The 11,376-nt window shown below is 46.1% G+C and overlaps 3 protein-coding genes across 3 annotated transcripts; 1 reads left to right on the forward strand and 2 right to left on the reverse strand.

The window, feature by feature from the left end:
• Positions 1 to 1,375: 1,375 nt before the first annotated feature.
• On the reverse strand, positions 1,376 to 2,115 carry FOIG_15468 (uncharacterized protein). Its single transcript, XM_031216829.1, has 2 exons — positions 1,733 to 2,115; positions 1,376 to 1,682 (listed from the first exon to the last, which is right to left on the reverse strand). Exons 1-2 carry the CDS (start codon positions 2,081 to 2,083, stop codon positions 1,560 to 1,562), a joined length of 474 nt encoding a protein of 157 aa, XP_031053403.1. The 5' UTR covers positions 2,084 to 2,115; the 3' UTR covers positions 1,376 to 1,559.
• A 225-nt stretch (positions 2,116 to 2,340) lies between these two features.
• On the reverse strand, positions 2,341 to 5,055 carry FOIG_15469 (uncharacterized protein). Its single transcript, XM_031216830.1, has 4 exons — positions 4,587 to 5,055; positions 4,325 to 4,518; positions 3,784 to 4,246; positions 2,341 to 3,734 (listed from the first exon to the last, which is right to left on the reverse strand). Exons 1-4 carry the CDS (start codon positions 4,923 to 4,925, stop codon positions 2,475 to 2,477), a joined length of 2,256 nt encoding a protein of 751 aa, XP_031053404.1. The 5' UTR covers positions 4,926 to 5,055; the 3' UTR covers positions 2,341 to 2,474.
• Positions 5,056 to 6,257: 1,202 nt separating this feature from the next.
• FOIG_15470 (uncharacterized protein) lies at positions 6,258 to 8,944 on the forward strand. The gene is made up of 4 exons (XM_031216831.1): positions 6,258 to 6,890; positions 6,948 to 7,088; positions 7,148 to 7,478; positions 7,542 to 8,944. Exons 1-4 carry the CDS (start codon positions 6,375 to 6,377, stop codon positions 8,870 to 8,872), a joined length of 2,319 nt encoding a protein of 772 aa, XP_031053405.1. The 5' UTR covers positions 6,258 to 6,374; the 3' UTR covers positions 8,873 to 8,944.
• The last annotated feature ends 2,432 nt before the right edge of the window (positions 8,945 to 11,376 follow it).

The following is an 11,376-nucleotide window of genomic DNA, read 5'->3' on the forward strand; positions in this document are numbered from 1 at the left end:
CACCTTTGTTATAGTTATTATATTTTTTAATATATTATATAATACCTTATATTATATTATATTAAAAATAAATACTTTATTTTATTATTTTTTTAATACTTTTAGCTTTACTTTATATATTATTAAATTGGTATTTTAACTTTTAAAAAAAAAGAAATTAATAGAAATTAAGGTTTTTAACTTATTTTAATATAGCCTTTTAATATTAAAGTCTTAATAGTAATTACCTTAATAAAGTAATAATAAAAAAGGTATTTAGCCTTTTAAAAATAAAATTTTCCTTTTTTTATATTTATAAATTAAGGCTACTTATTTAATTAAATCTTAAGGTTTAAGGTAGTAGTTATATAATCTACTAAGACTTAATATTAAAGTTATTATAATTTTTAATATAATATATAATACCCTATATTATATTATATTAAAAATAAATATCTTATTTTATTATCTTATTTTAATACCTTTAGCTTTATTTTATATATTATTAAAAAAAAAGGGTAACGTGGTTGATAAGCATGCCGACTGTATAAGTATGCCGACCAGCTTAACCTACACCTTAAAAGCTAATTTTTAAAGGCTATAAATACTTTAAGCTAAGCCTAAAATAGCTAAAACTTTAATAGCTTATAATTAACTTATAAATTAAGCTATAGAAATATTTCTAGATTTTTAAAAAAATTCCTTATTACTATAAACCTTATTTTATATTTACACTGTAATTTACACTGTATAAGTAGCCCTTTTTCTATAAAGGAATTTTTTTAAAAATATAGGAAAAATATATACTTATATAGCTAGCTATACTATTATTAAAAATATTTTTTTTAGATTTTTAGCTATTTTATTTTAAGTAGCTAGGTCTTATAGGGTAGGCTATTTTTAGCTATACAGTGCAGTGGTCGGCATACTTATTCGGTCGGCATGCTTATCAACCACGTTATTTAAACTTTAAAAATTATAAGTATTTATATAATAACCTAAATTAGGCTATAAGTTATTATATAATCTTATATTAATAGTTATATTTAATATTAGTAAGTATAACTAATAATTAGATTAAGGAAAGTACTTTAGAAGTGTAATAGATAGACTAAGCATAGTATTCTAAGTATACCCTAATTTACCTTTCAGCAAAGCTAATACTTTTCTCTAACACTAGTCCTATTTAATTGCAGACAGCAGATGTTGGCATCGCTAAGCGCTGCGTCAAGTTAAGTACCAAGACACCAAATATATTTCCTATCTATAACTATATGTGCTCTTCATCTTTGTTCTGGGGGCTGAAGCAAATTGTTTTATGCCTCAAATCTGAACACACAAGTTGATCACAAAGTCCAGAGGGAGCATAGGCTGAAGGCGCCGACAAATCAATTCCCCTGGAGAAGCCGTTAAGCAAAAAGAATGGCCATGAAACTCAATCTTCAGGATTCTTGGGAACTACACAAGCTTACACACGCAGTTCTCATAGTGATCTACATATCGCGTATCCAAGGCAACCATTGTCTATACCAGAACATTGATGCTTCTGTGGCCTAAAAGTCCTCTGAACATCGGACCCTCTAGTCCCACTGGATCTGAGGTCGGAATACGGCATCAAGGTGTTTGAACATCTCTTTCTCCCAACCCATATCCATCGGTGGATGTTCAAAGATAGCAGGATCAACGTAATGCGTAAGTGAAAGCTATACCTGTATCAGTGATACGTAACTCATAAGCTGGGGGGAATGCATACCGGGCTGATGGCATTCTTCTTCCAATCTTGATCATCTTTAGACTCCTTCTTTAAAACTGAGTCCACATACTCGTTCCATACAGCGGTGATTTCGTCTATGAGAGAAGGTGGAACAGCGATACCGATAATGAGAGCTCTGGGGCGAGGATGCAAGTTATGCAGAACGACTCCAAGATTGTGTGGCGAGTATCGGTAGGGCTCTAATGTCTCTTCAAAGTCCATCATGGCTGTCATGACATACGGAGACTTGTGTTCTGCAAATATTTTCGGCATGAAGACGACGCCATTTTCACGACCCCAGCCAATAATGACAACGGGAACAGGATCTGGATTTGAGGAATGAGCAGACATTGCGCGGTACTAGGTTAGATATGCAGTGTGAATAAAGATAGAGATTGAAGATAAGAGGGTTCAAGTGATAGATGGGCGTTTTATACTTGGCCCGCCCGCAGTTCTAAGAATACCGAGGCCGAGAGTGGATCTATTATCGCCGGCGGGCTCAGGGATCGCGGATGTCATGACATCACCGTGAAAACACCGAGACCGATGTTTGTGAATCTTATCACCGAACGGGCTCCATAAACGGAAGCCTTTGACCGCAGTCTGACATCTTTATGTGGATGAGTGTGGAACTTGGTGATCGTGAGACAAGGAAAAGACTCATTGTAATCACCCGTCAAGCAAGGGCCTTTAATTTTGACTTGGAGCAGAAATATATACATTAATGATGCGACAGACAGACTTAATAGCCAATACCACCCGCCTTGTCTAACGTCTCCTTACACATGCGCAGAAATACGGCTCCCAGCTCCTTTCGGTGCAGTGGGATAAGACTGAAGAATAGAGAGGCTGTGACGCGGAACAAAGTCTTGCGATGTAGCCTCACAGAATAGTTGTTCTTGAGGAAATCAAAGAACTGCTCCTGAAGCTCGTTCAACAGCTCAGTATCCGCCTCATCCAACAGCGGCTTATCATCCTCCAGAGCTCCCGTGAGGTCATAGTTATTGGCACTCATGAAGAGGATATAGTCGTACCCGCACAGCGATTGCAAGACCTTGCCAAGATCATAGTTGATGTCGCCCTCGGGGGTGAGATAATTCTCCAGCTGGCACCGCACATCAATGAAGCTAACGGTCCTTTCATCATCCGAAATGATGGCGTTGCTAAACACTGGATCGCCATGGATGACGTTTGCGTGAACGCCCTTCTCCTCAGCCTCATACGTGTCGAGAAACTCATCTAGGCGCGCAAAGAGCGATGCAGCTAGTGGACCCAGCGCATCGTAGCGATCGCGGTGCTGGTAGTATCTGCTGCGTAGCTTGGTGCCGTAATTGGCGTAGATATTGATAGGATGTTCACCAGGCGCCTTTGGTGCAAACTTAGCCTCTAGCGCTTCGGGGACATCTAAGACGGACTGTGTTGTGGTGTTTGGTGCTGTGTGGATAGTGTGCAGCGTCTCGAGGAATTTGGTGAGACGGCCTTTGGTGATTGAGCGGCCGACGAGGAGATGGGAGAATGTGCGGCCACGACGGTTCTCCATTGTGATGCTGTAGGTTGAAGTGGCAGGGATATAGTCGACGCTATAGACAGAAGGAAAGATACGAGACAGTGTAGGCGGCATGTGAGCGTAGAAGTACAGCTCACCAAGAATAGCCTCAGATTTGCTAGACTTGATGACCTTGTCTCTGATGATCTGGACAGTGTTGAAGTCACGCGCAGCAATCATACCGGCCTTCTTGACGTCTTCGGCAGAACTCCTACGTACTTGGCCGAGCCGGGGTGTGACTTCAGGCTCGTCGAGGATCCAGCCGAGTTCACGCGCGGTGTCGAGATTGGCGTTGACAGCCAAGTCGTCGACGTACACGTCAGCGTAAGGCTTGCCGAAGTTGATCTCGTGGTAGGGAATCTCGTAGTCTGAGAGCTGTTGGAAGGTGACGAGGCCGACGTCGGCAAGGACTCTGCCGGGGTTGCCGTAGTGAGTCTTCATTCTGCGTGCTGTTTGCTGGGAGGACGTCAGTATGTGGCTTGGAGAATAAGTCTGTTGTACTTACGATGATGATGTAGTGACCCGCCTTGTAAAGCTGCTGCACCAGGCGAATATTCTTAGAGATAGGCGGGCAAGTCGAGTAATCACCCGAAACAGCGGGGACTCCCACAAGCGTCATGTCCAAGTCAAAGCAGAACCTGCGCTTCTTTAACGTGGCTGGCATGCTGTGATTGTCTTTTTTGAGGGCTGCGAGTAGCTCCTGGAGCTGCTCTGGGGTGCCAACGACAGAAAAGTCCTTCTTCTGGATGGGCAGGCCGATGAACGGAACACCGCTCTGGACCATCATGGAGATGACTTGTGAGGTGTAATACTCGCCCACTTCAGCACCATCGGGATGTTTTACGTCGAGATTCTCGGCGGCCCAGGTCTTAAGGTCAGCGGCGGAGGGGAAGACGTAAGCTCCTGTGTTGGCTTTGTTGCTGATGGCTTTCTTCTCTTGGATGTCGATGATTCGTTCCGCACCGGGCCTGCATAGAATGGTGGTTAGTCTTTTTCTGTTACAAAGGGATGATGGTGATGAGCGAAGAATGCAAATGGTAACTTACGATTCGTTTTCTGTCTGAATGTAAGAGAAGATGGGCTTATCACCTTGGTCGATAAAGTAGAAGCAGCCACCATGGCCGCTGGGCAGCTTCCTCACAGAGCTCAAGATGTCATTCCAGTAAATCGTATCGCAATCGAGAGATACGGTCCGGTGTTGCAAGTGCTCCTTGGTCATGCTCTGAGTGACCATGTATAGCTGAAGAAGGGCGGACAGCGTTAGACAATGGACATCTGGGCGAAGGTAGTGATTCGTGATGTACTTACAGTCTCACTAGCACCTTTTGTCTGATGTCTCAACAACAAAAGCTTGAGATTGACCTTTGGGAAGTTCTTGCTGACAAGCTGGCCGATTCTGAACTCATGGTCAATTTGCTCATTGACAGCAATCCATAGAGTGTCTTTGGGGCGGAGGCTGAGGTTGTCGATCAACCATAGGAGCATCGGCTGCCCAACAATGTTGATGAGTGGCTTTGGGAAACGGTATCCCTCCTTGGCGAACCGGGAACCGATACCGCCAATAGGGATGATGACATTGACAGGCTCATAGTCATCTGCATGGCCGTTGATGCCATTGGTAACAGCGTTATCATGAATGTGAGGCATGATGAAGGATGTAAAACTATCGCTGAGTTTAGACAATGAGGGGAGTAATCGAAACGAATCTTGTGGTGGTCGATCACTTTAAATCGTCGTTCACCAAGGCTGCCTTTGTGCGGGAGTAGTTAGTCTCCTTGACCTTCGTCCTCCCAGACAGAAACTCATCCCCCCCAAACGCACTTAGAGATGTTCGAGAGGTACGCCACTCTCTCCAATCGTGCTCCAGAATCGCCTCCATCACTCTATCGAAAGCGCCCAGAACGGGTTACACGAAGCCATGTGGCTATAGCTCTCGACCGAAACCGGGTTCGGCGCGCGGCGAGAAGGGACCAAAAAACGTTCTCGACGGGATGCACAAGGTTTGGCGTTGCCATTGCAGTTCCAACACAAAAGCGGAAACCTAGCCAAGGAATGCTGGATTGATTGTAGGGGAAAGGATGGACGGGTAGTTATCGTGACGGAAGGCTTTCCGGGCACTTCTTTAGCGGATGGAAAGTAAAATAAACGGTCTGGAAGCTCGATAGCTACCATGGCAATCACGTATCCGTCACAAAGGATGTTGGAGTATTGGACTGGCATGCCGGCCGCCGCATTTAGACTAGAGCGACAATTTTACAGTGTATGATTGACTCGAGGCAGCTACTGTAGAAGAGATGGAACAGTCGCATGGCCCTGATTCATACAAGACACATCACCAAGCAACGATAGTGCAATCGTAGAGTGAGTGCAGCTCACAATTATCGCTGTGAGCTATGTGCACTGATGAATGGTTGCGCTGCTATAACAATTGCTTTGACGGAAGCGCCATGTTACTGGATGCTTTCCACGATGTCCGTATTGGGCGCGACGAATGAAGTAGGGCGCCACAAAGGTACACTAACGAAGCTTGCACCAGTCGAGGACATGGGAATGATGGAATGATCCAGACATGACATACCGCAATCTGGATCTGCCCCGAATTATCTGAATGCAGTGTTGCAATTATGGCAAAGGCGAAAGCTCACTTGTTCACTGACATGCATGTCGCGGACTGCCTCTGGACCCTTCGCCGCAAACAGGGGAAAAACAAGCTTTCAGCCCCGGGTCCCGGCAACGATCCCCATTTCTCGGTGACACCTCAGCCCTAAACCTTAGACCCTCTAGGATCCCGTTTGGAACGCCCACTACCAAATACAGCATGCCTCAGGGACCCTGTTCCTGGTTAGTAGTAAAAATGGACAAGCGCGATTCGTTAGATTCTAAGGTGAGGAATGTGGCGTCTTGTTAAGTATGTGAACGGCGCTGAGCTGATATCTGTGGCGTGGTTCTCGATGCAGGAACAGTGTCGAGCGTTCGAGTCTCTACGGTTGCAGATCGGTGGGCTGCTCTCCTGGAGTGATACTAAAAATCACCACGCACTGCTCTTTTTACATCTCATTCTCATCACACGTAAACCTCTTCACTGCAGGAACAATCATGTCTGCAACACGGTTTCTACGAAAGCTATCGCTGCGCAACAGCAGCCCCCAACGAGCCGCGTACCTCGCGGCGCTGGGTCTCGTCGGTATCCAGGTCGGCATCGGCGTCATCATGAAGACTGCGCAGAGCGGTGGTTCTTATGCCTTCTCACCATCGGGATCCATCACCATCTCCGAGTTTCTCAAGCTAATCCTGTCCTCGATATTCTTTTACCGCGAGTGTAAAGCTAGAGCGCAGACGGGCGTCGGGCCTTCTACACGGGGCTCGGATACGGCGTATGCGTCGCTTGCGGATGACCATCGGGACCTGGAGATTCAAGATAAAGACGAGGATTCGTCGTCGCTGACGGCGTTAGACTCGGAGGATGAGGGGTCAAGGGATTCTGGGCCGTCTTCACCACCGCTGCCTTTTGGTCTGCGAACATTCTGGAGTTACATTCGTGGTGAGGTGAGGGACGATGTGCGATTTGGTTTCTACAACTTGGCGCTCATTTACATTCTCATCAATAATTCAGTGAGTGCATCTTGTCGTTTTGTCTATGTGTAAATGAAGCTAATCATCATTTCTCAGCTCTTTTTGAGCTACAAGATGGCGGACCCAGGCACGATTCAACTCACAAAAAGCGGTGTCACGCTCATCACAGCCTTGGTCATGATTGCGACGCTCAATCAACAGGTGTCCAAGACTCAATGGATGGCGATCACTATGCAGGTACGAATCGACCTCCCCATCGCATTGCGACTTTGTAACTGACATGTGATGCCCTGCAGCTCAGCGGTCTCATCGTCACGCAATACCAGCCTGGCAAAGGCGCCCTCTATCCGCTCGACACATACGCCCTCCTCCTCTTCCAGGTCTTCCTCAGCGCTTCATCGGGTGTATACAACCAGGTTCTCCTCAAAGCCGACGATAGCAGTCTACACGCCAACAACATGATCTTGTACGCCTCAGGCACAATTGTCAACTTGGTCTGCCATATCACCATCAAGTGCGTAAGCTCCAACGAGCCGGGATTCTTCGAGGGATACGGGAGTATTCATGCCATCCTGGTCATTGTGAGCAATGTATTTATTGGTCTCGCAATTACTGCCGTGTATAAGTGTAAGTCCGGGCTCATTTCCACTCTCCTACAGTGGCAGGCTGACCAAAGTCTTTCCATTCTAGATGCCGACGCCCTCGTCAAGTGTTTCGCGACCGCATTCTCGACCGGAATATTGCTCTACCTAGCACCTCTCATCTCTGATACATCCCTTAGCTTTCTCGTCGTTCCGGGGACACTTATCATCTTTATCGCTACTTGGCTCTACATGGAGAACCCCGCTCCAAAGCCCACGAATCCCAAATCTGACACCGACCCCAAGACCGGTTTCTTCTCCAAACTTGGCGCCATAGTCCAGAATAAGAGGGTATTGTTCATCTTTGTCAACACCCTCATCACGGTCATGGCTGTGATGGCCCTGGCGATGTACCAGGTGGCCATGCCAACAAAGCCCATAGCTACAGCACCTACTGATGCAATCGCGTTGACGGTGGCAGCAACGCAAGATGATGCTCCCAAGATTGTCACATCACCATTCAAAAATACCATGGCCTTCATCAGATGGAACTCTGTTCATCCTGAGCGCATCCCAACCTTGATGAAGTACAAACCCTTCTTCCGCGACATTCACATCTCGATGCCCGATATTATGAAAGATGAAGGACGCAGCCCAGAGTTTCACAACATAACTCATGACCAGAGTACTCTCACCTTTCACATCTACCAGCAGGTCGCCGACACAATGCAGCTGATTCTCGACGAGGAGCCTGAGATCGATGGCATGCTCTACTATCACTTCGACGCGTGGATTGACCCTCTGGCCTGGAGCAACATCGACCGCAACAAGATTTACTTCCCCATGACCTGGCCCGAGATGAAACCTGTAGGACCCCAGTTCTCGTGCATGAACGACACCAAGGGCTATGACTGGGGTGGTTGGGGCGGACCGCACTACCATCTCAAAGCCCAGCTCGCGAGCGCTCAGCTGGACCACTTGGACCTGGGCTTCAAGATCGATATAAACGAGTTCTGCGTCGGCTGGAGCGACATCTACTTCATCCCTCGTAAGTTCTTCAAGGACTACATCATCGCAGCACCCATCTTCAAGTCCTTTGACGTCTTCCACGAGGTCGGTATCCCGACAATGCTGCACATCATCGAGCAAAGCCATCGCGAGTCGCCCTACGTGCCCGCAATGGAGCTGTTTTCAGACTGCTGGGGCTATTGCTGCAAGGATAACCCTACCATCTACGACGTCACGACGTATCGGTGCGGGCACCGTCTTGACTACCGCAACGAACAGGTGACGGGGGCTTTTTACGAGAAGCTTGACGCTGAGGCGAAGTTTCTGGGGCAGCCTATGAATGGGTCCCATGTGGCGAACCTTACAGAGATGTTTCCGCCAATAAAAGAGGATGATAAAGCGAAATTGCCAGCCGCAAGGAGGAAAAGGTAGCTAGCCAATAGATAGTTAGATGAGACTATACTGCCAAATGCGCAATAGCCAATGAATTTAGTTACTTCATAATGTACCTCCGCCCCAAGCTCATTAATCATTTGACGTGAAGGTGCAAGGTCGATTTGTCAAGGTAGAGTTTGAGTCACAGGCCTCAGCGACTAATCATGCACTGCCACATCACTCTTGAGCTTTCAACTGTAAAGAGAGTTTCGGCAGGATCAGATAGCTTCTAAAATACTGTTTATCCTTCTTTGCAAACTCCAGTAATCCACTGTCTACAGGAACCGTATTCGCAACATGGTTTATTTCGATAAGAACTACCCTATCACGAATCTACCATGGATGCCAGTAGAAGCCAAAAAGAATGTTGATAGCGTTTCGAGGTCAACCGAGAATCTTTCTTTATGTTTCACTGTCCCCGCTTGCGAGTACTATTGATTCAAGGTTCAAGATTCACAATTGTGCGTGTCCGGTGCGTTAAAGAAAGGTAGAGTGTTGCGCGTCCCTCTTCTCTGACTGGATAGTTTCATTAGAACTCGAACTATTATGATTTACCCCTTGAGGGGAGTATCCTTTTTGAAACTCGTCCCCCTCATGGGCCATTTGTTCGGTCTGGAAAGAGGTGCTCCCAGCCGCAAAGGAGCGAAACTAATCAACCATCAGTATGTCACAATATGTTTGCGCGCATGTCCTCATTCACCATTCAAATCCGGATCTCCAAGCCATGTCTTTTTTCCCCTCAGAAAGGTAAGGGGATTTTATAATCTTATTGATTTCTTTCTCGCCGTCCTTCCATTATATATTGCCCATGTGGTCCTTCTTTAAACTTCCTTTTTCTTTCATCTTAACCCAACATAATTACAAATAATCCGATACCTACACTGTTGCAACTTCCTCCCTCAAGGACCGCAAAACAAAACTACAGTACGTGTCTCTACGTACCACAAGTTGATCAAAATATTAACCAAACGTCAGAAACACACCGCTTCATACTTTCGCCAACTTCTCAAGATGTGCTGCGGCGGATCGCCAAAGGTTTCCGTGGATCCACCCGCCAGGCAGTACGTTCAGGTGGCCAAGAGTGCCCCAGGCGTCTCAGGTGCTGAATTGAAAGAGTGGGATAACTACATGAATCCCTCAAAGAAGAACAGGTACTGGGGCCAGGTGTATACCCAGTCTATGAAGGATGATGGGTGGAGGCTGAAGAAAACCGGCACGAAGAGAGCCTCGTTTGTGCCCAAGAGTAGGGCGCACTTCTGGTAAGCCTGAGGCCTACCCACTATGAACTCACTGGAACTTAATGATTGAGTTTTTTGTGCCGTTGCGTTGAGTGGTATCATGTTTCTTCAACGAGGTCAATAGGGAATGGTACTAGTGAACCTGGGATATTGTTCTTTATTGCCCAAGCCACTATTTGACAATCTCTGCCTTTTTTGTGGTCTGCCCGTGGATAAAACAGTCACCGAACATACTAAGTCCTCTACAGTCCACTGTCAATGACTTCATTCCCATATTGGGGCTTTCTCCATACTCAACAACGATCCTGGCATGATATTAACGTTCAACAATCAATGTTGAACTAGATCAAGCAGTAACAACGAGCCTGTGCATACAGTTTTTGCAAGTTAAAAGTTCACTCCCACTGCATTGACTGTCTTCAGCAGAGGCAATGATCCGCAGGGGACCAAATTACTGGCCAGAAATGCGGATCAGGAGATACGGGAGGAGGCCAATAGTTATGAGTTTTTGTGGGAAAGGAAGCCCTTTCTACTGGACCAATAACATAATGACATTGGCTACAAGCTTTGGCCTGGAGCAAACAATAATTAGGGACAAAAACCCCAACGCTCGTGTCACTATATGTCTGGAGATTTTAATACCTGCAATTATCCTACCGCCTATGCCCAAACATACCGATCTTGCCTACATAACCCACCTCACCAAGACCATTATGGAGACTCCCTGTTCGCCATTAGATGATGTCGATGAATGCTCACAGCACTACATCATTACAATTTCCTACTACGAATATTCCTTTTTGATGCAATGTCCATACCATGTCATGTCTCCTATGACAGACCTGGACCAATATCGTGAGGCATGTTCTGTCTATGACTCCAGGTATCTCAAAACGACTTCGCCCACATGGATCTCCGTATCAAAAGAGATACTGACTTTGATCAGAAAGGAGCTCCAGTAAATCTTCTTCGAGGAAACAGCCTTGCATCTACGTTCGGAAATGTATACGCCGTCGGATGGTATGCGCGTTGGGATGTTCCAGTTGCCAGGTATCGTCAGCCGGGACAGGTCGATATTAAACAAGATGAAATATTTCAATTCTTAAACAAGGAGATTCCGGTATATATTGATGCGGATACCGTCGGAAATATGGACTTGGGCTATCTGGGTCGATATTTACACCGTGCATGGCTGCACTGACACGAAGGGCATCCGTCATTCCAAAGTGGAGGATTTTATCGAAACCCTTTCTAATTCCCAAG

Source organism: Fusarium odoratissimum (genome assembly GCF_000260195.1).
Source record: "Fusarium odoratissimum NRRL 54006 unplaced genomic scaffold supercont1.53, whole genome shotgun sequence".
In the NCBI taxonomy this organism is placed as follows: Eukaryota; Fungi; Ascomycota; class Sordariomycetes; order Hypocreales; family Nectriaceae; genus Fusarium; species Fusarium odoratissimum.